This window comes from Dasypus novemcinctus, chromosome 4 (genome assembly GCF_030445035.2).
Source record: "Dasypus novemcinctus isolate mDasNov1 chromosome 4, mDasNov1.1.hap2, whole genome shotgun sequence".
In the NCBI taxonomy this organism is placed as follows: Eukaryota; Metazoa; Chordata; class Mammalia; order Cingulata; family Dasypodidae; genus Dasypus; species Dasypus novemcinctus.
Window position 1 is genome coordinate 78,637,148 of NC_080676.1, and position 27,201 is coordinate 78,664,348.

The 27,201-nt window shown below is 36.2% G+C and overlaps 1 protein-coding gene across 3 annotated transcripts in view; it reads right to left on the reverse strand.

Annotated features, from left to right (window-relative positions):
* SLC15A2 (solute carrier family 15 member 2) overlaps positions 1–27,201 on the reverse strand; it is a 51,015-nt gene that overhangs the window by 17,559 nt on the left and 6,255 nt on the right. For 2 of the 3 annotated variants that reach the window (XR_011648661.1, XM_058295723.2), the window contains exons 4-15: positions 26,667–26,759; positions 25,458–25,557; positions 23,479–23,569; positions 23,137–23,214; positions 17,757–17,839; positions 17,257–17,343; positions 16,985–17,074; positions 16,834–16,878; positions 15,774–15,806; positions 15,246–15,334; positions 13,888–13,969; positions 13,215–13,349 (exon numbers count right to left, since the gene is read on the reverse strand). Coding sequence is in view for 2 of the 3 variants with exons in the window: in XM_058295723.2 (XP_058151706.1) it covers positions 13,215–13,349; positions 13,888–13,969; positions 15,246–15,334; positions 15,774–15,806; positions 16,834–16,878; positions 16,985–17,074; positions 17,257–17,343; positions 17,757–17,839; positions 23,137–23,214; positions 23,479–23,569; positions 25,458–25,557; positions 26,667–26,759 (1,006 nt within the window). In the remaining variant the exon portion in view is untranslated. The remainder of the gene's footprint in view (positions 1–13,214; positions 13,350–13,887; positions 13,970–15,245; positions 15,335–15,773; positions 15,807–16,833; positions 16,879–16,984; positions 17,075–17,256; positions 17,344–17,756; positions 17,840–23,136; positions 23,215–23,478; positions 23,570–25,457; positions 25,558–26,666; positions 26,760–27,201) is intronic. The other variant, XM_058295724.2, reaches the window with a different exon arrangement.

Genomic DNA, 27,201 nt, shown 5'->3' on the forward strand with positions numbered 1-27,201 from the left:
GCCCTTGCAAACTTCTGTCATAGGAAAATACTGTGCTTCAAGGGTATGCCTAAACTCCTCTATATCTGTTGGAAACCAAACATGTATAGGGAGAAGATTCCAAAATCACACCAACAATACAACAGAGCCTTGGGGAACATGGAATGAATCTGACCTCATTCTCATAAATTGTACTTTCCCCAAATTCATCACAGTATGGAAGTCCACTGCAAAGGACCCCTTTACTGCCCCCAAATTGTACTGGATTGATGGGAAAGTCACATTCTGAGAACTTCCCCAAAATTGGTGTGGTACTTGTATGCTTAGTACAATAAAACCCTCCTTCTTCCTCATTCCCTTAGCAGAGGGGAAAGAGCTGAGCCAACCAGTATATCAAAACATAAGAGAAAAAAGGGCTGCCATTATCTGAGGAAGTGAAGAATGGCCCCCTGAACGTATAATCCAGTACTGTGGGCCAGCAACTTGGGTGAAGGATGGCATGTGGGGTTATCAAACCCCTATTTATATGCTAAACTGATTCATCTGCTTACAAGCCATGGTAGAAATAATAACTAATGAAACCACCCATGCTCCAAACTTACTAGCCAAATGGCAAACTAAATTCAGAAACACTATCTATCAAAACTCTAGCACCTTAGACTATCTCCTGGCAGCTGAAGGGGAAGTTTGCAGAAAATTCAATCTCTCTAATTGCTACCTTGAACTAAATAGCACTGGAAAGGTTATCAATGAAATTACAAACAAAATGGTAAAAATTGCTCATGTTCCAGTGCAGACCTGAAATGGTTCAAATTTACGTAATCCCTTTGGAAACTGGCAGTCAATAGCAGACAATTTCAAGCTTCTGGTGGGAATAGTTGCCTTCTTCATAGGAGGATGCACCATACTTCCTTGCCTCTTCCCTTTTTTTGTAAGCAGGACACATGCCCTAATAAATGGTACAGTAAAAACACAGACAGCTGCCCATCTCATGGCTCTATATACATACCAGTCAGTCCAGAGAGATTCTGACAATAGTGATGCTGAGGTTTAACAACCTTAAGCAGGCATCAAAGCGGGGAAGTAATGTGGCCTGTGCATGAATTCAAACTTATCTTATTCTATATCCAAGTATGCCTAGTTCCCTCTGGGTATAGAAAGCCTCCCAATAGGCTCTACAGGGAGGATGCAGACTGAATGTGTATTCAAACTTACATCCAGATGGAATGTGGGGGATATGTTAATTCAAGCTTCTCTAGAATGTGGGGGATATGTTATTTCAAGCTTACCTGGAATATGGGGGATATGTTCATTCAAAACCTATCTGGTACTCAGACAAACACTTAAAACTCTAAGAAACTAACAAATAAAGTCCTTTTTTGCATAAAAGCACTGTTTGACTCTCTGCTCCTACATCCTTTGTATAAAAGGGACCCAAAAATCCTATTCTGGGTTTGGCTTTTTGGACGAGTCCACCAGGCCTGGCCGGTTGAAATAAGTCTTCCTTCTCAGAGGTTTCTTACATCCTGGCCTTTAATACCACGATCACCTGACTTCTCTCTGCCACAGGAGAGGCAGAAGAAAGAATCAGAGATTTTGAAGACAAGAAAATTGAAATGATTAATGCTGAGGAGCAAAAAAGAAAAATAATAATAATAAAAAAAACAGGAAGTGGATGAGGCTCAAACAATTGAGCTCCTGCCTACCACACGGGAGGTCCTGGTTTCAATTCCTGGTGCCTCCTGGAGAAGATGAGCAAGACAGTGAGCTGGTGTGACAGGCAGGCATGGTGAGCTGATGCAACAAGATGATGCAATAAGAAGACACAAAGAAGAAAGACCATGAGAGACCCAACAAGGTAGAGAGCTGAGGTGGCTCAGCCTCCCCTTCCCACATAGAAGGCCAGGTTTGGTTCCTAGTACCTCCTAAAGAGAAGATGAAGAAAGCAGATTTGGCTCAATTGATAGAGCATCTGCCTACCACATGGGAGGTTCAGGGTTCAAACCCAGGGCCTCCTGACCTGTGTGGTAAGCTGGCCCATGTGCAGTGCTGATGCACACAAGGAATGCCATGCCATGCAGGGGTGTCCCCTGTGCAGAGGAGACCCACATGCAAGGAGTGCACCCTGCAAGGAGAGCTGCCCCATGCCAAAAAAGCACAGCCTGCCCAGGAGTGCTGCTGCACACACGGAGAGCTGATGCAGCAAGATGACACATCAAAAAGAGACACAGATTCCCAGTGCCACTAACAAGAATGCAAGCGGACAAAGAACACACAGCAAATGGACACAGAGAGCAGACAATGGGGGTGGGGGGGAAAGGGAGAGAAATAAATGTAAAAATAAATAAATCTTAAAAAAAACCCACACATAAAAAAAAAGAGAAGATGAGCAGACAGAGAGAGCACACAGTGAATGGACACAGTGGGTGCAAAACAATGTGTGTGGGGTGGAATAAATAAATAAAAAATAAATCTTTAAAAATCAACCAACCAAACAACAGCAACAAAAAACAAACAGAGCCCAAGAAGCTAAGGGACAATATTAATGATACTAATACATGCACGATGGGAGATGCAGAAGAAGAGAGAAAAGGGTAAAAGGAAATTAAAGAAATAATGGCAGAAATTTTACCAAATTTAACAAAAGACATGAATATATACAATCAAGAGGCCCCATGAATCCAAACAGGATAAATTCAAAGAGAACATGCGCAGACACATACTAATCATATCGTCCAATGCCAAGGACAAGGAGAGTTCTGTAAGCTGCAAGAAAAAAGCAACAAGCTATGTACAAGGGAATTCCAAGAAGATTAAATGCCAGTTTCTCATCAGAAGCCATGGAGACAAGCAGGTAGTGGTAGGGAATATTTAAAGTCCTGGAAGAAAACAACTGTGAACCAAGAATTTTATATCTGGCAAGACTTTCTTTCAAAAATGAGAGAAAGATTAAGACATCCCCAGATAAACAAAAGTAGAAGGTGTTTGTCACCACTAGACCTGCTAAATGAAGTTGTTCAGACTGAAAGGAAAGGACACTAGACGGTGGATCAAAGAGGCATTAAGAAATAAAAACCTCCAGTAAAGGTAACCATATGGGTAATTATAAATATTGATAATATTGTATTATAATTTTGGGTATGTATCTCTATTTCTTACTTCCAACAGGTGCTACATTGCAAGTGGGTAAAAAGTGATGACAAATTTAGGTTTTTGACCTATAATATACAAGGATATAATTTGTAACAAGTTCAAAAAATGTGGGAGGACAGAGGTATATAGTAACAGTGTGTATGTGTGCTATTGAAGATAAGTTGGTATCAAATCAAATATAATGCTATAGATTTAGGATGTTAAATTTTAGCCCCATGATAAACACAAAGAAAATACATGAAAAAAGAAATGAGAAGAGACTCAAATCAGTACAGTACAAAAAATTAAATAAATATGAAAGCAGACATCAATGGAAGAAATGTGGGCCAAAAAGATATAATGTAAAAAGACAAAATAGCAAAATGGCAGAAGAAAGCACTGCATTAAAAGTAGTTATTTTAAATATAAATGGATTAAATTTTACAGTCAAAAGACAAAGATTGGTAGAATGGATAAAAACCCATGGCACAGCCATATGATGTTCACAAGACACTCACCTTTTGAAACACAGAAGTGTCTAATTTCGAGGAAATCCCCTTTATCTATTTTTTCTTTCCTTGCTTGTGCTTTGGGTGTAAGGTTCAAGAACCCACTGCCTACCACAAAATCTTGAAGATGTTTCCCTACATCTTCTTCCAGGAGTTTTATGATTCTAGTTTTTAAATCTAGGTCCTTGATCCATTTTGAGCTAATTTTTATATAAGGTGTGTGATGGGGCCTTTCTTTATATACATTTAGGAGGGATTGAACCCAGGACCTTGTACATGTGAAATGTGTACTCAACCACTGAGCTACCCATGCTCTGCCCTCTTTCTTTCCTTTAGATGTGGGTATCTAGTTTTTCCAGCACCAGTTGTTGGATAGGCTGGGTGGGTTCACCAGCCTTGTAAAAAATCACTGAAGATCTATTTCTGAACTCTCTATTGGATTCCATTGGTCAATCTGTCTATCCTTATGCAAGTACCATACTGTTTTTTACCACTGTATCTAAATAATGTGCTTTAAAATTCAAAAGGGAGAGTCCTTCAACTTCGTTCTTCTTTTTAAAGCTAGTTTTGGATATTCATGGACCCATACATTCCAGATAAATTTGATAACTGAGTTTTTCCAATTCTAAAAAGAAGGCTGTTGGAATTTTTATTGGGATTGCATTAAATCTATACACCAGTTTGAGTAGCATTTACTTCATAATGATATTTAGTCTTCCAGCCCATGAAGACAGAATGTCCTTCTATTTAGTTAGATCATCTTTGGTTTCTTTTAGCAATGTCTTATACTTTTCTGAATACAGATCCTTTACAACCTTGGTTAAGTTTATTCCTAAATATTTGATTCTTTTAGTTGCTATTGTAAATGGATTTTTTTCTGAATTCTTCCACAGATTTCTCATTAGCAGTATCTAGAAACATGATTTTTTTTTACATATTAATCCTGTATCCCACCACTTTACTATAATTTTCTTGTGGATTTTACAGGATAGCCTAAGTATAGGAACATATTATCAGCAAAAAAAAAAAAGAAAGTTTTACTTTTTCCTTTCCCATTTGGGCACCTTCTATTTCTTTTCCTTGCCTAGTTGCTCTAGCTAAAACTATTATCACCATATTTAATAACAGTGGGACAGTGGGCATCCTTCTCTTGCTCTTGATCTCAGTGGAAGCTTTCAGTCTTTCACCATTAAGTTCAATATTAGCTGTGGCTTTTTCATATATGCACTTTATCATACTGAGAAAGTTTCCTTCTATTCCTAACTTTTGAAGGTCTTTATCAAGAAAGGATGTTGTACTTTGTCAAATGCCTTTTCTGTATCTTTTGAAATGATCATGTGATTTTTTTCTTCTTAATGTGGTGTATTATACTGATTTATTTTCTTATGTTAAATCACCCTTGCATACCTGGTACAAAAATCCACTTGATCCTGATGTATAATTTTTAATGTGTTTTTGGATTTGGTTAGCAAGTATTTTGTGGAGTATTTTTGCTTCTATCTTCATTAAAGACATTGGACTGTAATTTTCTTTTTTTATAATATCTTTATTTGGCTTTTGTATTAGGGTGATATTGGCTTCTTAGAATGAGTTTGATAGCATTCCTTCCTGTTCAATTTTTTCAGAAGAGTTGAGCAAGATTGGTATAAGGTTTTTTTTGAATGATTGCAGAATTCATGTGTGAAGGCATCTGGTCCTGGACTTTTCATTTGGGAGAGATTTTTGATGACTGTTTCAATTTCTGTGACTGGTTTGTTGAGGTCTATTTCTTCTGGGATCAGTGTGGCTTGATGATGTTTTCCAGAAATTTGTCTATTTCATCTATGTTGTCTAGTTCGCTGGTTCACTGGTAATGTCACCCTTCTTACTTCTGATTTTATTTATTTGCATCTTGCATCTTCTTTTTTCTTTGTTAATCTAGCTAAGGATTTATCAATTTTGTTTATATTCCTTTTTTTAAAAAAGATTTATTTTATTTATTTCTCCCTCCCCCCAACCCCCCACCCTCATTGCTTTTACTCACTCTCTGATCCCTGTTTGTCTTCTTTTTAGGAGGCACCAGGAACCAAACCAGGCACCTCCCATATGGGAGGGAGGCACCCAATCACTTGAGCCACTTCCACTCCCTGCTTGTTATGTCTCCTCACTGTGTCTCTTTGTTGTGTCATCTCACTGTGTCATCTTGTTGCATTAGCTCACTGTGCCAACCCATTGCATCAATTTACTATCTTGCTCATTTTCTTTAGGAGGAACCAGAAACTGAACCCAGGACCTCCCATGTGGAAGGTGGGCGCCCAACTGATTGAGCTACATCCACTTTCCAATTTTGTTCATATTCTTGAAGAACCTACTTTTAGTTCTTTTGATGTTCTCTAATGATTTATTTTCCATTTCATTTAGTTCTGCTCTAATTTTATTATTTCTTTCCTTCTGCTTGCTTTGGGATTGGTTTGGTGTTCTTTTTCTATGTCCTCCAGTGTGCATTTATGTATTTGATTTTAGCTCTTTTTTTTTAATGTAGGCACTGAGGGCTATACATGTCCCCCTCAGCATTGCCTTCACTGTATCACCTAAGTTTTGATATGTTGTGCTCTCTTTTTCATTCATCGGGGGATATTTACTGATTTCTCTTGCAATTTCTTCTTTGACCCACTGATTATTTAAGAATGTATTGTTTAATCTCCATCTATTTATAAATTTTCCCTTTTTCTGCCTGTTATTGATCTCCAATTTTATTCCATTAAGGTCAAAGATTTTGTTAAGAAGGTGAAAAGGCAGCCTACTCAATGGGAGAAAATCTTTGGAAACCACATATCTGACAAGGGTTTGTTTTCCATGTTATATAAAGTGATCAAGCAACTCAATGACAAAAGACAGGTGACCCAATTTTAAAATGGGCAAAAGACTTGAATAGACATTTTTCCAAAGAGGAAATACAAATGGCCAAAAGGCACATGAAAAATGTTCAACATCACTAGCTATTAGGGAAATGCAGATCAAAATTACAATGAGATATCATTTTATGCCTTATAGAATGGCTATTATTTAAACAACAACAACAGAAAACTACAAGTGCTGGAGAGGATATGGAGAAATAGGAACACACCTTCACTGTTGGTGGGAGTGTAAAAGGGTGAAGGCTCTGTGGTAGATGATTTGGAAGTTCTTCAGGAAACTAAATATAGAACTGCCACATGAGCCAGTAAAACTGCTACTAGGAATATACTCAGAAGAACTGAAAGCAAGGGTGTGAATAGATATTTGCACTCCAGTGTTCATAGTGGCATTATTCACAATTGCTAAAAGACAGAAGCAACCCAAAGAATGGATAAACAAAATGTGGTATATCCATACGATGGTATACTATTCAGAGAAACCAACTGCGGAGGCCATGACAACATGGATAAACCTTGAGGATATTATGTTGTATGAAATAAGCCAGACACAAAAGGATGAATATTGTATGGTCTCACTGATATGAACTAAATAGTATGAGTACACTTATGGAGTTAAACTACAGAGTATACTTTAGTAAGAGTCAAAATGTGGGTTGAGAAGAGGGAGCTGATAATGAATGTATATATGTATATACATATTTAATAAGGTCAATTGTAAATATGGTAATGAGTATAACAAACACTGCTGATTCATAAATGTGACTGTGGCTGAAAAGGGTAGTCTAAGGAGGTTAATATTAATTGAAAGACAGGATAATCTAGTGATTATATCACATTGTGATTTTTGGTGGTAGATGAGGATTGTGGTTAATAATATAAATACAGGAATGTTCTACTGCAAGGGTTAAGAATATGGTGGATATGACCCTACAATAGCACTCCTGGATATACACCCAGAAGAATTGAGAGCAGGGACACGAATCAACATTTGCACACCTACGTTCATAGCAGCATTATTCACAATTGCCAAAAAGTGGAAACAACCCAGGTGTCCATCAACCAATGAATGGATAAACAAACTTGCTGTAGTCACATGATGGAATAATATCAGTTGTAAGAAGAAGTGAAGTCGTAAAGCATATGACAACAAGGATGAACCTGGAGGATATTATGTTGCGTGAAGCGAGTCAGAAACGAAAGGACAAATACTGTATGATGACCATGCTACTATGAATTAAATATATTGTATAACTTATTGTATGATTCCATTTATATAAAAATGTAAATATAAATCAGTTTATAAAGATGAAATTAGATTAGTGGTTATGTAGGGCTAGGGAAAGCACGCTAAGGGATGTGGAGTTTTTCTTTTTGGAGAAATGAAATGGTTCTAAGTTTTTTCTGTAGTGATGAATGCACAACATTGTGGTTATACTAAAAGTTGTTGATTGTACACTTTGGATAGATTGTACGGTATGTGAATATATCTCAATAAAACTGTTTAATAAATAAATAAATGTGCAAGAATAGCCAGAAATATCACCTATATACAGCAGGGGAAACAAAGAGAGATTGAGAGGTGAAGAATTTTCTTGTTTGTCTGGTTTTTTAAAAAATTATAATTATTTATTGAAATAATGACAATGCCCTAATGATGATGAAGTGATGAATGCACAATGATATGATTATACCAAATACCATTGATTGCATACTTTGGATGAATTGTGTGCTTTGTTAATGTACCAATAAAATTGATCTGTTTAAAAAGAAAAAATATGGTGGTACATGGGAAAAATACAACTAATGTAACTTATGGACTATAGTTAATAGTAATATTATAATTTTTGTAGCAAAGGCAAAGAAGGTACTATACCAATACTAAAGATTAAAAAAGAATAAGGGGTTTAGTTTAATGAGATATGAATGTGATTAAGCATTTGTTTTCTTCATTAACAAGGAGACTTTGATCATGTCATTTAACCAATCTGTGCTATTTATGTACCTTCTGAATACTGGGAAAACAACTGAATTTGTTGTTAGGATTACTAAAATAAATGTGCCTGGAAAGAATTTGTCAGAGTAATGCTTCCATAATTTGTTAGGCTGCCTTTTGACTTTTATTTTATTTTGTGAAGTGGAAATAAAGTTTAACTAAAAAAAAAAAAGTGCGAGAGAGAGACTCATCTTAAATTCAAACATGGAAATAGGTTGGAAGTGAAAGGCTAGAAAAAATATACCATGCAAGTAATAATCAAAAGAGAGATGCAGATATACTAATATCAGATAAAATAGACTTTAAGTTCACTGGAACTTAAAGAACTGGAAAATTCACAAATACATGGAAATTAAATAACATCCTAAACAACCAATAGATTAAGAAAAAATCACAGGGGAAACTAGGAAATATCCTGAGGAAAATGAAAATGAAATTACAACATTGCAAAACTTTTGGGATGCAGCAAAGGCAGTGTTGAGAGGAAATTTATAGCTCAAAATGTTTACATCAAAAATGAAGAAAGATCTCAAATCAGAGACTTAAACTCACAATTGGAGAATTTAGAAAAAGAAGAGCAAACTAAATCCAAAGTGAACAGGAGGAAGAAATAACAAGGATTAAAGAGGAGATAAATGAAAAAGAGAATAAAGAAACAATAGAGAGAATCAACAAAAGCAAAAGTTGGTTCTTTTAAAAAATCAATAAAATCAACAAACTTTTATTAGACTAAGAAATAAAAGAGAGATAACAAATATAACTAAGACCATAAATGAAAGCAAATAAGACAACCCAACTGAAATGCACCAATTCCTAGAAACACACAAATGCCTACATTGAATCAAGAAGAATAGAATATCTCAATAAACCAATAACTAGTAAAGTGACTGAACCCATAATCAAAAACTTTCCAACAAAGAAAAGCCCAGGACCAAATGGCTTCATAGAATGTTATCAAATATTCCAAGAAGTAACAACAATTCTGCTCAAATCATTCTAAAAGATCAAAGAGGAGAGAATATTCCCTAACTCATTTTATGAGGCCAACATCACCCTCATACCAAAGCCAGATAAAGATATTACAAGAGAAGAAAACTACAGACCAATGTACTTTATGAATATAAATCCAAAATTCCTTGACAAAATACCAGCAAACCAAATCCCACAGCACATTAAAAGAATTACACACCATGATGAAGTGGCATTTATCAAAGAAATGCAAAGGTGGTTCAACATAAGAAAATCAATTAATGTAATATACCACATCAATAGAAAAAAGGGTAAAACACATGATCATCTCCATTGATATAGTGAAGACATTTGACAAAATCTTGCACCCCTTGTAAAAAAAAACACACAAAAAAAATTAGAAAGAGAAGGAAACATCCTCACTATGATAAAGGGCATGTATTTAAAAAGCCACTACTAACATCATAGTTAGTGGTGGAAAATTGAAAGTTTTCCCTCTAAGAAAAGGAACAAGACAAGGATGCTTACTGTCACCACTATTATTCAACATTGTACTGGAACTTCTAGTTAGAGCAACTAGGCAAGAGAAAGAAAAAAGTTATCTAAATTTGATAGGAGTAAGTAAAACTTTCCCTATTTGCAGAAGACATGATCCTATATATTTAAAAATCCTGAAAAATGCACAACAAAACTATGAGAATAAACAAATTCAGCAAAGTACAAGTACAAGAGCAACATGCAAAAAAAAAGTCATGTTTCTATACAGCAGTAATAAACAATCTGAAGAAGAAGAAGAAAAAATCTGTTTATAAAAGCAACTAAAGAATCCAATTATCTAGGAATAAATCTAAACAACAGTGTAAATTACTTGCGCACAGAAAACTTCAAAACATTGCTAAAAGAAATTCAAGACCTAAATAAAAGGAAAGCCATTCTTCAAGGATTAGAAGACAAAATATTGTTAAAATATCAAATCTACCCAGAGCAATTTACAGAGTCAATGCAATCCCAACAGTCTTTTTTTGCAGAAATGAAAATCCAATCATATGGAATGGTAAAGGGTCCCAAATAGCCAAGTCATCTTGAAAAAGAAGAACAAAGTTGGAAGACTCACACTTCCTAATCTTAAAACTTATTACAAAGCCACAGTACCCAAACTAGCATGGTACTGGCTTAAGGACAGACATAAAGACAAATGGAATCAAATTGAGAGTTCAGAAATCAACCCTTATGTCTATAGTCAACTGATTTTTTACCAGGGTGCCAAGTACACTTAATTGGGAAATAACAGTCTCTCCAACAAATGGTCCTCAGAAAAATGGATGTTCATATGTAAAAGAATGAAGGTGGACCCTTACCTCTTACCATACAGAAAAATCAACTCAAAGTGGATCAAAAACTTATATATAAGAATTAGGACTAGAAAGTTTGGGGAAGCATCTTCAGGACCGTTTGTTAGCAATGGTTTCTTAGACTTTACACCCAAAGCACAAGCAAAAAAAAGAAAAAAAAAATAGATAAATGGGACTTCACCAAAATTTAAAATGTCTATGCATCACAGCACTTCATCATTAAAGTAAAAAGATAGCCTAGAGGGAAGGACAGGTATAACATGGGGCATTTTGGGGACGTTGGAATTGTTCTGCATGATATTGCAATGATAAGTACAAGTTGTTATATATTTTGTTATACATCAAAACCTATAAAATTGTGCAGTGCAAAGTGTAAACCATATGTAAACTATAGAACATACTTAGTAGCAATGCTTCAATATGAGTTCATCAATTGTAACAAAGGTACCACTCTAATGAAAGATGATGCTAATGGGGAAAGGTATGCAAGGGGAAGGAGTGTAACATTTTCAATGTAACATTTATATAATCTAAAGCTCCTTTAAGAATAAAGGAAAAAAAGGCAATATATAAAATGGGAGAACATATTTGGAAACCACATATCTGATAAAGGCTAATATCCAGTGTATACAAGAAATCCTACAACTCAACAACAAAAAAACAACCTAATTAAAAGAGGTCAAAAGACTTGAATAGATATTTTTACAAAGAAGATATGCAAATGGCCAACAGGCACATGAAAAGATGCTCAATATCATTAGCCATTAAGGAAATGCAAATCAAAACCACAAGATAGCATATCATTCCCACTAGAATGGCTAGTATTTTTTAAAATGGAAAATTATAAATGTTGGAGAGGATGTGGAGAAATAGAAACAGTCATTCATTTTTTGGTGGGAATGTACAATGATGCAGTCAATGTGGAAGAGAGTTTGGCAGTTCCTCAGAAAGTTAAGTATGGAACTGCTATAAGACCTGGCAATCCCAATTTCTAGGTATATACTCAAAAGAATTGAAAGCAGGGACTCATTATGGTATTTGCACACCAGCGTTCCTAGTGGCATTATTCACAATTGCCAAAAGATCAACCGATGAATGGATAAATAAATTGTGATGCATACAATGCAATATTATTTTCAGCCATTAAAACAAATGACACATGACAATATGGATGAGCCTTGAGGACATCATGTTGAGTCAAATAAGCCAGACATAAAAGGACAAATATTGCTTTATCTCACTGATATGAAATAATGAAAGAAAGCAAATTCATAGAGTCAGAAACTAGAATATGGTTTTTTAGAGTCTAGGGTCTGGGTAGGGAATGCTTAAATGGTAAAGAGATAATGTTTAAATTGTACAGAGTTTCTTTTTAGGATGACCAAAAAATTTTCCTAATAGATGTGGTGCTGGTAGCACAACACTGTGAACAAAATTAATAGCACTGAATTATATATTTGAATGTGTTTAAAAGGGAAATTTTAGGGTGTATATGTGTTAATAGAATAAAAATTTTAAAATATAAACAAAGGACTCTCTGGCACAGACGTAAACCATGAACTGTAGTTAATAGCATAATTATTAAAATGTTCATTGATCAATTGTATCAAATGTACCACACTAGTGTAAAATGTTTATAACAAGGTGGTATATAGGAGCTCTATTTTATGCATGATTTTTCTGTAAACCTCTAACTTCACTAAAAAAAGAAAAAATTTCATTGCGTTATACATTAATGATTTGTATACTTTCATGAATATATTATTTTTCAATAAAAAGTTACATTTAAAAATAGTTTGTTCATTCATTGATACTAAAATGCTAACTGTGATTATCTTTGGGTGATGGAATTAGGGATATTTTTATGTCTCTATATTCCCCAATCTTCAACAATTAATGTATATTAGTTTTATTACTAAAATCTGTTCTTTTAAAATAAATATTTCAGCATATTTATAGGACTGCATGTGGAAATATGCAAGGCAAGCCTTTCCAGAAGTCTTTGTGAATTAGGAAGGTTTTTGAAATAACAGTAAGAAGAATAACAACAACAACAAATTACAACCTTATGAGAGCTTACAGTGTATCAGACACTAGGCTAAGCACTTTATAATAATACTTATCCTTACAACAGCTTACGACGTGGAAATTTTTGCCACTTTACAAATGAGGAAACTGAACTTTAAAAATAGAGTAGCTTTTTCAGGGTCTTAGAGGTAGGAAGTGGCAGAATCAGGAATTGAACTGACTTAGTTTGCTCCACAGGTTCATGCTGTTAAACACTAGTTTATGCTGACACTTTGTGTGTAAATAAAAACAGCCATGCCGATCATTTAAAGTACAATCTGAATATGTTTCTAATTCACTCTGGCCCATACCTCACCTGAAAGGATTTGATTGTTTCTGTCAACAGAGAATTGTTTTCCTCTCCCAGCACTGTCACTTTCACCTCATCATCTGCCAGATTTAAGACCTGTAGGAATATCTCTTGGGAACCTGGCTGGGGTGGCACCATTCCCTTAGGACAGAGAACACATAGCAGAATCATCAGCGAATAACCCTTCAGACACAATGAGAAGGCATCTTTCAGTCCTGTCTCTCTGACAGATTAGCCCAGCTAGTCAAGAGGACACAGATTTCTTCCTCTGAAAAGCATTTGGCTTAGAAAATTCTGCAGTGAGAAGAGAGAAATGCCAGCTCAATGGAGCAAGCACCAATGCCATGTTATTTTTAACTAAGCTGTATCCTCATACCTCATTCCCCAATAGAGGCTTTTCAGTCTGCTTAAGTAGCTAGCAAGACATCACATAAACTTGTAATTCTGAAAAGACAGCTAAATACTTTGTATATTATTGTTTGGGCATCTCCTAACAAGATGTTCTGAACCATTCTGATGGGAGGTGGGCCTCATTTTGCATTGGAACTCTTACCCCGTTATCTACTCCTTTATCACAAATATCTATTAAGCACCTCCTACATAACAAGTACAAGGAGTCAGTATTGAACAAGACAGACATTGTCCTGCTCTCGTGCAACTTAAGATATACCGTACTCACATCTACTTTTATCTGTACGACTGCTGCAACTGCAAATGCCAGACTTGCAAGGATCATACCAACAGCCATTTTCCTAAGTGATCTGCAGAGGAATGGAAGAGATGATTATATTTAAACTTTAGACTTAAAAGATAAAATCCAAACTCCTTATCTTACCATAAAATCTTTCCTGATTTAGTTCCAATTACTTTTCAAAGTATTTCCAGGAAGTCCCCTTCTCAAATCCTTCTTTCTCCCTTTACTAGAGACGTTCATCTTAAGTATACTCTTCTCTGTAATGTACCACATATTCCTACCTCTACCTTAGCTTTCCATTATGTCATAATAACAATAATAATGTAATACAGCCTAGATTTCTTAAGCATTTACCACTGCCAAGTTTTATACAAAAACTTTATATGCATTGCCTAATTTTTCCATTCTTCAAAAGTCTTTCTTGACCCTGCCAGGAGAAAGGATTCTCTTCCTTCTCTAAAATTCCCTGGCATTTTTATCTTCTTAGGGCATTATTGTATTTTACCTTGTGTTATAGCTATGCATACATATACTGTAACTATCTTACTAAAAGTAAGTTCCTTGGTACTGAATTTGGTAATACCTGCTCAATGCATGAGAAAATGACAAGAAGTCATTTGAACATAGTGAAGTGGTCATCAAAAGGAAATCACTATTAAATCAGGAATGGGAGGAAGCTTGAAAACATTCTGGGTCAAATTTTACAAGTCTAACATCTACAGAGAGGAAGGGGGGCGGGAAGACTGGTATAACACAAGGTTGTAGTCTATAGAGTATCTATGTGTATTCATTTCCTAAAACTACTGTAGCAAAGCTCCACAATCTCGGAGGCTTAAGACAACAGAATGCATTGTCTCACAGTTTGGGAGGCTAGAAGTTTGAAATTAAGGGTTTGATTCACTGGGCCGTGCTCCCTCTGAAATCCACAGGGAGAATCCTTTCTTGCCTCCTTTGGCTTCTAGTGTTTGTTCGCAATCTGCAGTGTTTCTTGGCTTGTAGATGCAGTACTCCAATATCTGCCTCCACTATCACATGGCCTTCTTCTCTCCAGTCTGTTCCTTTGTCTACCTTTTGACTTTCCATGAAGCCTAGACCTACCACCTCAATATCACTCAGTTAGGACTGCAGTAATAGCTTAAACACTCTATATAAAATAAGAATTACCAAGATCTAGACCTTACCCTCCAGTATGAATAAGTACTCAATTTAATATGCACAGATTGGAACAGATAAATGATAAACCCAAACCAATCATCACTTAGTAGAATAATTCTGGCATTGCATCTATGTCAAACTGGGCAAAGAATGAGCTAGTATGGAATCCAGGTACAGTGAACACTTACGAGAAGTTAATTCCACACTTGGAGACCAGACGATAAAGGCCAAGGTCAAACAACGGGATGAAGATAACAACCAGAAAGGGGTTTAGTACCTGAAAAACCATGGTTAAGAGGACTCATTACAAGTGTTCTATCATGAATGTAAGCATGTGCTCATACTTGTTTGTGTGTGTTTTCTCTCTCATATTTACACACACCTTCATCATACTAACTCCAGAATGACTCCACATCTCCCAGTTCAGTTTCTTTATACCCAAGACCCTGTTTCTTTTACATAACACCTTTCCTAAAAGTCCAAAAAGGAACAGTTTCCCTCCAAGCCTAAATTTTTCTGTCAATCGTACCAGGAATTCTTCCCTTTCATTTGCACTTCTCTTTTTCCCAGATCCACAGCCCAAGAGAAAATGTCATGGCCACTCTTTAGTATATAAGGAAAAAGCATCAAAATATGATTGTTAATCCTAATAACCAACAGTAAGTTACAAATAAGGAAAGTGGTAAGTTTCTATGACTATAGAAAAGAACACCTACCTGCATCTGGTCAGGCTGAAGCACAAAAAAACCCTGAAATAGTATAATAAATTATATTTAGATTGTGGTTGAAGATGAGAAAAGCTTATATCAACAATCTTGTGAATTAGTACGTGGGAAGCATTTAAGAGAAAATCTATCAGGTCTTTGTTTAAGGACCATGATCTTGCCTGTCAGGGTATATGGGAATGGCTTTTGGCCATATTTGATGAAGGCAGATGGACCCAGGGGAAAATATTCTTTTCTGTGTACTATACTTGCCTTAATTTTAGCGAAAACAGAGTCAGTATGTTTTTAAATTTAATTTTAGTAACTGCAAATGGAGGTGATAATGACAAGAAGGATCCAAGACATCATGGTTTAGGTGAAGACTCCCACCCAGAGAACAGTGTTTCCAAAGTTATTCTCCAGTAGGTCAACAAGAGGAACACCATGAAATATTCTGGACATCCAGAGGAAGGGAGAAGGTAATGTTATATTTGTCAAGTTCCAAATGGATTGGCTAATATGACCGTCATCATCCCACACTGCCTTCTTCATAACTAAGAAAGAAGAAAAATAAAACTATTATCTAGGAGGTGAAACATTGAGAGCAGAGATGGTACCTTATTTGAGTGGGATAAAGAATGAAGATTGGAAAAGGAGAAAATAATATTTACAACCTTCCCATCCTTTCCATAGCCTTAAACAAAATATCCCACTCCCAGATCCTCTGCTGGGATTCCTGCCTGAAAGATAGGGTCAACTGTGTGTAGGACAATCAAACTGTCCCTGCTATGCCCCAGGACTGGGATTCAATGAAAGAGAACAATCACTATCACAGGTCTGTACCATTTCATCTGCTATCTCTTCAATACTTCCTATGTACAGCCAAGCTTTTCCCATCCCCATATATTCTAAAGACAAGATTCTGTTTTTAATTTCAAGACTAGCTTTATCTTTACCTACACAGTACCTGCAGGCTAAAAGCACCTCTCTAAAGGTCTTACAGAAAGAAATTAATTTCCTCAAAATGGATGATAAAGATGATAGACTTCTCTAGAAAATCTCTTCTACTCACCAAATTCCTATTCATCCTGGTGGCTTGCAAAGTCCACCGTGATCCCTAGAGCAGACAGAAGCTCGTATGAGAAAACTCTTGCCTGTGAGAGGGAAGGTGGAAGAAGAAGGGGTAGCTTTCAAGAGAACTATTCTCCAGTGCTCCTTCTTACCTGCTGATCCAAAAGAGCCCAGAACATGGGCAATGGGATATAAAGCAAAAGTACCCTGGTTAGTGCCTTCACATCCATAATGAGCTGCATCTGCAAGAAGGAGGAAGAAGGAATAGGCTGAATTGCCCTATGTTCCACTCATGGCTTTCTTGCTTACAGTAGAAGTGCCACGGAACCATAAAAGAAGAGGTTAAATGGAGGAAGAGGGGATCAGTTCAAATATTAAGAAAGATTCAATGGAGCCATAAGATGTTTCTGCATTTCCAACTAACCGAGTATTTCTCAGCTGCCCAGTCCAGCCAGTGTTGTCTCTTTGGAATGTCCCCAGAACGGTTCTTGAAACGGTTGGAAATAGCAAACTAGGGCAGAACATAGACGATATCAGGGGAGAAAGCAAGAGAAAATATCTCCTACCTTTTTAAATTCACTATCCCTTCCCTCAAACACTCTCATCGATTTACTTCAACTCTTTGGTTTCATCATACATAGAATTTTAAAATATTTCAGATATTATTGTCTCTGCCCTTATTTTCTGTTGACACCACATGTTCAAAAGATTTTTGCCAGTTTTAAAAAAAATTGATACTTTTTAAATTTGATGATTGAGTAAGAACACAAAGGAAGACTGATTTTGACTTGACAAAATATAAAGGTTACTGAAGTAGAACAGAAAGTCATTGAGAAAATGACCCATGTTTGAAGTTCCATATGCTCAGCACAGCATCTCTTTCCCTGTGATTGTAAAAGGCAAGTAAACAAGTTATGAACTTACCCAGATACATTTGACAACTTGAGCCACTATATTTCCTTCAGGAGGTAGTTTTAGGTACATCTTGCTTCCCATCACAAACACAACTGCGGTTGATATACAAACAAGGCTCTTAGCTTCTCATTTAGCACATTCAGTATGTTTATGCTTAGGGCATTTCTAAAGTGTGGGAATGATTAGTAAATTTAATAAAGAGGTAATTGACTCACACTGCCTGGCTTTGGAGTTACAAAAATTATGGGAGCCAAGAACAGAATAAAATGATCAATTGTTAGGAGACAAATCTGTTGGGACTTTCATGTAATCACAGAAATGGAAGTCATCTTTGACTCCTCACTCTTTTCTCCTTCTTCATATCTGACATGATATCAATTTTAAGTGATGCTCCTTCTTCAATTTATTTCTCATTTGCCCCCTCCTTTCCATTACCACTGATGCTAATCTTATTCAAGACCTCACACCTTCTAGCCTGGACTATTAAAATGACCATCAATATGTCGATCTCTCCCTTTATAATCCAATGCCAGATTAAAATCTTCTTTAATAAATGCAAATTCCTCATATGAAAGGCCTTCCCAGAATCATTATCATTCTTATGGTTACTGCTGTCATTATCTATTGAAGGTTTATTTTTATGTGTAAAGTTTTAAGTAGTTTATACCATTACCTGATTAACTCCACAAAATACATAATACTATCTCCATTTAACATACAAAGAAATTGAAGATTAAAGAAGTTAACTTGTACAAGTTTACACAGCTAGAAAATGTCAGAAACTGGATTTCTGGCCTATCTGACTCAAAAATCTATTCTCTTGACTATTATAAAACACCCTGTTCACTCCTTCTTGCTCAGACACTGTATTAGAAACTACTGGAAATAAATGTGAAAAAGATATGATCCCTATTCTCAGAGGAGCTCACCACAACCTACTGTTTCCCACTTTGTTTCATTAGTCTTCTTTGGATACCCTATACTCTGACCATTATTCATCATTCCTACAAAAATTTCTATTTTGTACCATGTCTGTTCCTTAGCTCATTCTATTGCCTATAATATACATCTTTATCCTTTATCCACATCTACACAGTTAATTATAAGTGAATTTTATTTTTTATTTTTCCTTTTATTTTCCAAATTACCAAAAATGAGTTGGCATTACTTTTATAATTATAAAATAATTGGATTTATTTTCAATTTTATTAAAGTTTATTAAAATCGATAAGACTCCATCGTGGAATCTTCCCAGATGTACTGTCATCCTTAATGGATTTCCCAACCCCAGTAAGAGGCCCTTCCAGTAGATAATCTGCTAAAGATGCTTGTCTCAGTGACCAGTAGCACTTTTTAATTACATTACTTTTCTTCTCTCCCTAACTATTCCTCTTAGATTCACTCTATCACATTTTCTTCATTCATTTGCTCAGTTTCCCCAAAGCTTCTCCAAATAGCATCTTTTATCTACAACAGCCTTCTTATTATTAATAGAAATAATAGATCAGTGAAAGAATTCTAATCCTGGTTGTCAAGTGGGCAGAGGAAGAGGTAGCTGGACAAGGGGAAGGTTTTGGATAGGAAATAAAGTACTCCTGAGACTAAATATGATCCTAGAAAGAAGTTGTAATTGGAATGACAACAGGAAGACTGTTAGTCAAATCTACAAGATCACACTTCAATTTAAGGGCCACTTAACAAAGGAAGATGAGAAAAAGACCTTGAATTTCTCTACTATCTCTTCCCTCTAGTAGATGATGTTGACTCCTACTTCACAAAGAAAATAGAGGCCTTCAGTGAAAATATCCTCAACTCCCTGCTACCAAATCTATAAATTCCTACATCTACACCCATCCTCTTCTCCCTTCAGTTAATGGGGATGTTCTTTCTTCTGTTCGAAGGTAATTCTTCATGTTGATTATATTGCCTTTATCTTGCATCTTCAACCTCTTTCTCTACTGGATCCTCCTAATAACATTCAAATATATTCGGTATACTTTCTTTCTTTTTACGATTTCTTTTATTTATTTATTTCTCCCTCTCCTCTCCCCCCCGCCCCCCCCCCCCGCCATTGTTTGTGCTTGCTATCTGTTCTCTGTGTCTTTTTGCTGTGTGCTCGTCTTCTTTTTTTAGGAGGCACCTGGAACCAAACCTGGAACCAAACCACATGGGATTTCCCATGTGGAAAGGAGGCACCCAATGACTTGAGCCACCTCTGCTCCCACCTGTTGTGTCTCTTATTGTGTTTCCTCATTGTGTCATCTCATTGCATCATCTTGTTGCATCAGCTTGCTGCACCATCACATCCGCTTCCTTCAGTACACTCTCTTGATCCCAGTCTATTCCAATCAGGCTTTGGTCTCCATCAATCTACCACAACTGCTGTTATCATATCAATGATCTCGTTGTTGCTATATTTAATGGACATTTTCATCTTATCTCAATTGTCCAGTCAGAAATATTTGTCACTGAGGATTATTCTGCCCTTCCTGAAATCCTTTTGGTATCCAAGATACCACTACTATCATTTTAACTATTCCTTCTTTGTCTCCTGTGTGAACTTTACTCTTTGCTTAACTGTTAAATGCTGGAGTTCCTCAGGGTTCTGTCCTAGGCCCTCTTCTTACCTTACTCTTTAGTTTGTCTTATTTACCTACAGTCCTGATTTAATTGCTATTAAAATACTAGGGCTCCAAGTCTCTATAGCCCAAACATTTCTTCTGAGATCAAGTCCATAATTCCAAATAATTGCTTGATAGCTCCAATTAGATGTTCTAAGGACACCCAAAATGTAACATGTCCAAAATGAAATTCATTAACATTGTACTGAATCCAATTTCCACCTTGTGAAGAGTTTACTAAGTTATCGACTCTACTATCTACTCAGTTGCTCAAGGCAAAATCCTAGATTCAGTCTTGATTTTTCTTCCCCTCACTTTATATGTCCAATCATACCAAGTTTTGTCAATTTTACCAGGACTGGGACAAGGGCAAGTTGGGTGAGGCACTTGCCTCAAGTGCATAATTTAAGAGAATGCCAAAAAATTCAGAAATTGAAATATATAATATCACTGTCTCATCCTTATTTCAATTCTGTCTCCATATTACAGTTAGAGACCACTGGGGGGGAAATTTAACAACCAGTGGGAAAATTTAACAATCATTCCTCTGTTCAAAACCCTTTTGTAGCTCCCCATTATCCTCATGATAAAGTTCTAATTCCTTAACTGCTTAAAAGGCCCTTAGTTACCTGGTTTCTGCCAATCTTCCCTTTTTATCTTTATGCTAAATAGCCTGTGCATAAATTCATATCTAAATATGCCTAGAAAGCCAATTGAGAAGTATAAACTCTATAGGCTTTGGATATTCAGGGAGGAGGCAAACTAAATGTGTCAAGCTTACCTGGAATGTGTGTGTGTTGGGGGGAGGGTTCATGCTAAAAGCTTACCTGGAATGTAGGGGATATATGTTAACTCAAGCCTACCTGGAATGTGGGGGTTATGTGTTAAATCAATCTTACTTGGAGGAAATAACCTATCTAATACTCAGATAAAACACATGAAAAAAACTAACAAAAAGTCCTTTTGCATACGAGCACCGTTTGACTCCCCACTCTTATTTGTCCTGTATAAAAGAGACCCAAAAATTCTATTTGGGGTTCAGTTTTTATCAGGACAAGAGTCCACCAAGTCCAGCTGGTCTAAATAAATCATCTTCCTTCTCAGAATTCTCATGTCTTGGCCTTCGATACTGCATACACCCGACTTCTCTCTGTTACTACAATGCTTCAGCCCATCTTAATTCCTTTAAGGCCATCAAACATGTCACATTATCTCTCACTTCCTTGTTTAAAACATACTATGTCTTATTTCTGCATCACTTCTAATCTTTTCTTTGTCTGATTAATTGATGTTCATCCCTTAGTTCTCATCTAATGTCATTTCTTTAGACAAACCTTTTCTAAGCCTCAAAGTGAGATATCCCTCCTATTTGTTCCACATATTTCTCTATACTTCCCCAATTATCATGCTAATTACACTATGTTGCAAATTATTATTTACTTTTCTGTCTCCCTTTCCCTACTGGACTATATAAGTTTTTTGAGAGCATGAACTCTGTAGCTGTCTAATTCACCATTGTGACCCCATTGCCTAGCACAGAACCTGGCATATAGCAGGCTCATTTAATAAATATTTGTTGAATAAATTAATGAATGAGTGAGTTAATAATTAAATTGCAGTGCAAGGTCAGAGAATTGAGATTTTAATTAGCACTAATAACAGCTAACACTTGTTTAACATTTCATAATTCATAAAACATTTTGACTTACAGCATTTCTTTTGACCCTTATAATTACTCTAAGGTGTAATATTATTACTGTGCAAAGCTCTAGAGAAGAAGCATAATAATTGGTGGGAAACCAGAATATTCTTCGAAAAAATGTGAGGCTTGGAAGGGAAAAGAATGCAGAGAACGTATTATCACAAACTTCCTAGAATAACAAACACATAAATTTCCCTGGAATTGGAAACTCTGCAGACTTCTATGAGCTTCCCTAGTGGAAAATAATCAGACTGAACATTGAGTCTGTAGACTCCTTTCCTCTATTGAGCTCTTTATGTGTTGGGGCTGGATACCTTCCAGAGGGGCGTCACCGTAAGGCTCAGAGTGAGAACAGGTTTCCAGGTCAATGATTAGGAACAATCATGCCCAAGTCTCTCCAGATTGTGTAAACTAAGCAACACACCCAGCCCCCTCCTTTTCCAAGACTGGGCTCACAGTGGTAAGGAGAACACCAACATCCTAATCTAAGTTGTATCAGTTTTCACCTACAAATCCAAATGGTCTTATTCTCTGCTCAAGAGTGAACTCCTTGGAAGTAGTACAGAACAGGGCAGAAATAGCTAAACCTGGAATTGCTTTAGGCCCAGATAATTAAAAATATTTTTCAATAATTTGGTGAATAAGTACCAGGTTAAGTCAGCTAGCTGGAGAGAGAGGATTAATTACCTTCCATGCTGTCTTACATATTGTAATGTAGGGCAGTGGATCTCAAATTTGACTACACATTAGAATCACTTGAGACGCTTAAAAAATTCTAGAGGCATGCTGCAGAGATCCTGGTTTAACTGGTCCTCAGTGGGGGCCCAGGATCAGTCTTTTTTTAAAGTTCCCAGGAGAGTTCTTATTAGTTATGTAAACTTGGGCACCTTTATTTAAAGCATCAGTTATCTTATCTTAAAAAGCTAAAGAAAACCCATGCAATAACACTTACCTAACACAATTAATGTGAGGATTGAATGAAATAGTTGGTGTATTGGGCCTGCATGATGCTTTACATATGGCAGGCATCAATGATTATTAATTTCCTTTTTCCCACTGTACCTACCAAGAGCTATCACCATAAGCAATCCTGGAACTCCAAAAGCCAATGCATAGCAGTCTTCCCCAAAACACTTCACATCTCCTAGAGGTAAATTAAAAAAGAGAGCAACCCTGAATCTTGAGTCTTTGATATTCTATTCTGCAAGAGCAGGTCCTTAAAGTCATAGACATAGCCATCTTCCTTCCTCCCATCATCTAACCCATTATCCTTCTTTTGGATCAGACAAATCAAGACTAAAACAAATTTTCACAATTTTCAAGCTCATATAAAAAAAAGATGGAGATCAGGAAGTCTTGATTATTTTTTTGGGTGACCAGAGTTAAGTCCCTCAGAAATAATACTAACCTCTCAGCATGGGTGTGATAAATGTAGAAATCAAGCTCCCTGCATTGATGGAGAGGTAGAAGACTGAGAAGTATCTAGTTCGTTCTTCTGCCTGAAACAAATAGGACAAATCATCAGTGCAATGTGCCATCCAATTCTATCTCACCCATGATCAGATGTAGAGCTAGAGGTAAATACAAAAAGACGGATTCAAATAACAGTTCTCTGGTATTTCCCCAGCATTTCAGGTATTTAAAAGCATGGATGGCAGACCCCAGGCAAATATTTACTCATCCTTCAAACCCCAATACAAGCATCTAACAGTCATTTACACCTTTAACTGGGCAAAAATGATTATCCTGTTTTCTAGGTCACTTCTATGTCCTGTACTTATCTATTCTAATATTAATTTCTTTGCATTAAATTTTTGTTTCTTTCAGTAGATTGTGAGATCCTTTAAGGAAGAAATCATATCTTACTCATTTCTGTAATCCCCAGTAATAGCAAAGCACCTGATACATATTACAACTCAAAAAATATTTACTGACTGAATTAAGAATGATTGAGTTAAACAACAGATTTGTGGAGTGTGTGGTAGAAATAGGACAACAACCTATGACATGGAGGGAACTATAGATTAAGTGGAAGAGTTACTCTGGTGTTTAAGGGAAGTCTTCCAGAAAGCATAAAAGGAAACCAGAGGTATAAAATATAAAAGAAAATCACTTGGAACTGTCTGGTGGAGACTTGGAAGTGGGCATGTCCTGTTTATTGGAAATATCTTTGCAAAGCAGTTAGCAAATTAAGCAACTTTCAAATAAAGTTGCTGATGTTTCATTCACTACATGCTACTGTGCTTTGTTTTGGCACTCCAGATCTTCTTATACATTAGAACAATCAGTTCTTCCTCATTTTCTATTTACAGTGTGTTTTCCTTCCTCTTCTGGTCCCCATTTAAACTTACTCCAGTCATCTAATTTGCATAGCCCACCGTGCATAGAATTCCATTTGCCAAAGATTGATTTTTCTCTCCAAATATATCAAACAATCACGATGTATGGAATCTTGGATAGGTGAAGAACATACAATTATAACTCAAACGGTCTCAAGGGCAAGGGAAACACAGGAAGAAATATCAAGGGAAGAGAACAGAGGCAGAAAGAGAACACAGGTACTGTATCAGAGAAAGAGAGAGACACACACGCAAACAGATAGACAGAGACATAAAGAGAGGGAAGCAGAAACAGATAACATGTAGACAGACAAGAAAGGAAAATGCAAGTAAAAGAGAGGAAGCCAGAAATTTTAAATACCTATTCCCCTTGCCTTCCTCATACTGTTCTATTTTTACCTTATTCAAATTACTGGGCTCCTTTCCTTTGACAGAGGAAAGTATATAGGAAAAGAAGGAATGATCAGTCAGACATGCTCATCATATAGAAACCCATTCTCTTTCATTTTGATTGTCAGTTTCCCTTTTCATATAATCTCAAAGCTAGAGATATTGTGCATAAACCATTTCTACACCACTCACCACCTTTTATTCCCAAAGTGCTCATTACATTTATTCCTGAATACCTCATGAGAGTAAATTCACTATTTCCAACATTGACTATATAAAATTTTTCCTTCCATTAAGCAAAAAGCTTACCTCCTATCACTTTCATTCATTGAGCTCAAGTTTGATCATTGACATCCTTCCAATATTTATAAACAGTTATGATATTCCTCTTGGTTCTTATCTAGGGTAAATACCCCCATTTCTTTCAACCTTTGCTCATAAAGTGTGGCTTTTAGTTCATCCACCACTGTGGTCACTCTCCTTTAAATATATTTGAGATTTTCCCTCTGTTAATGCCTAGTGCTGTGCATTGAATACAGCTCCTCAGATAAGATCTGACCAGTGGAATACCTTACTCTTGGCAAATGATTTCCTGCTCACTACCCTTCTTAATACCCAGTTTACATTCTTAAAAATACAGAAGTCATAGGACTCTTACATGTTTTGCTTCAAATTGGTCTCCACCAAAAGCTGCCACGCAGGGTTTGATACCTCCAGTCCCCAAAGCTATTAGACTCAGGCCAACCAGCGATAGGACTCTGAAATTAGAGGTGTTGGTACTAAATGCAACTGCAGAGATGGAATATAGAGCTGCAAAGGGAGAAAAATGTATACAATGGCAAAGAATCCCCTTCATATTCCTTACTCTGGGGACAATTTCCATCTATCCTTACTCTTAGAAGAGATTCAAGGGCACTTAAAATTTTTATGACCCATGAGCCTTTGCTAGAAAATATGCATTGCCTGGGAATAATTTGTCCCTAGTAGTTCCATTTACCTGTTGCGTACAGTAGATTGCAACAGATACTAAAGGGACTTCAAATCTAAAGCAATGGTTCTCAATCTTGTTCGAATTAAAGGGATATTTCAGTAGAAAGAACTTATGCACCCTTATCCCACAGACCTTGGCACAAAGTGAAATGTTAAAATTTGCTGTAATTAGGAGGAGATGAGTCATTGTTTTTGATGGGATATAAAACAGGTTGTACGAAATCTTTATTAAATATCAAACAAAATTCTTAACTCATAGGATAAACACATATATAGACACATGAAAAACATGAATACATAACACCTGCTTCCTGAACAATTGCAATCCTCTCTATGGACAGAATCAACAGATATACAAATCTATCAAATGCCTCAGCCCCATAAACATCAAAAACTTAAGAGGGACAGAGCAGTTGGAATATATGGGACTATACTTAAATGGAAATATTCCAAGCTTTGACTATGACTTCTATAATGTATGTTAGGGAAGTATTACAGGCTTTTTTCTTTTTTTTTAAATCCTGGTTAAGTACAGATGCATCAGTACAGGAATAGGTGAGGGACTGTGGAAGGTTAGAAGGTTTTAATTATTGGTATAATAACATGAAGAATTTTTATGAAAAGAATACTAAGTAGGTACTCTACAAGTGTCAAAATGCTTAATAAGTCTCAAAATGCTTAATGAAAACAAAAGAGCACAAATAAAGTAAGAAAGATTTCATATGGTCATAATTTTTTTTTCTTGACCAGTTTAGTAATAAAACAGTAAGTTGGAAGATAAAGGTATATCTCTGGTAGGAACAGAAAATCATCTGTCATGATTGCCTGAGACAGTTACCTGTCTAATGGAAAAAATGGCTCAGTTGATTTTACTCACGTGTGTACCACTTGTCCCCCCAATATTGGTAAAGCACCCAAGGACTTGATCACATGGCCAAGCACATACACCAAGGAGAGATAGATGATTGTCCTGTTGAGAGAGCTAAATCAGTCAATCTATAGATAAAATTCAAAGACTTGAGTAATACAGACTCAGGATTACAGTTCTCAGTGCTAGGATAAATAGAGGTGGAGGAGGAAGTGGTGGAGGAGGAAAGAATTACCTGAGAAATGCAAATAGAAATAATGGTGAATAATGCAAACAGACTAGGAAACGAGGAAGCAATTGGCATTTCCTTCAAGCTCTCTTCTCATATCTGCCCTTTACTCCTCCCTTTCTACCCCTTCATACCTCTACCTACTCAAAGCACCCCTACTTTTGTACAGATATGAAAAGACTCTAATGGATATATACCAGGAGTGGCAGTGTTTTAAATTAGGAGAACCAGAAGAAGAAAGAATGTATTTGGCGCTAGAAAGTGAATGGGTAAAGGAAGAATTCCAGTAAACAGGCAACAGGAATGGCTAACACA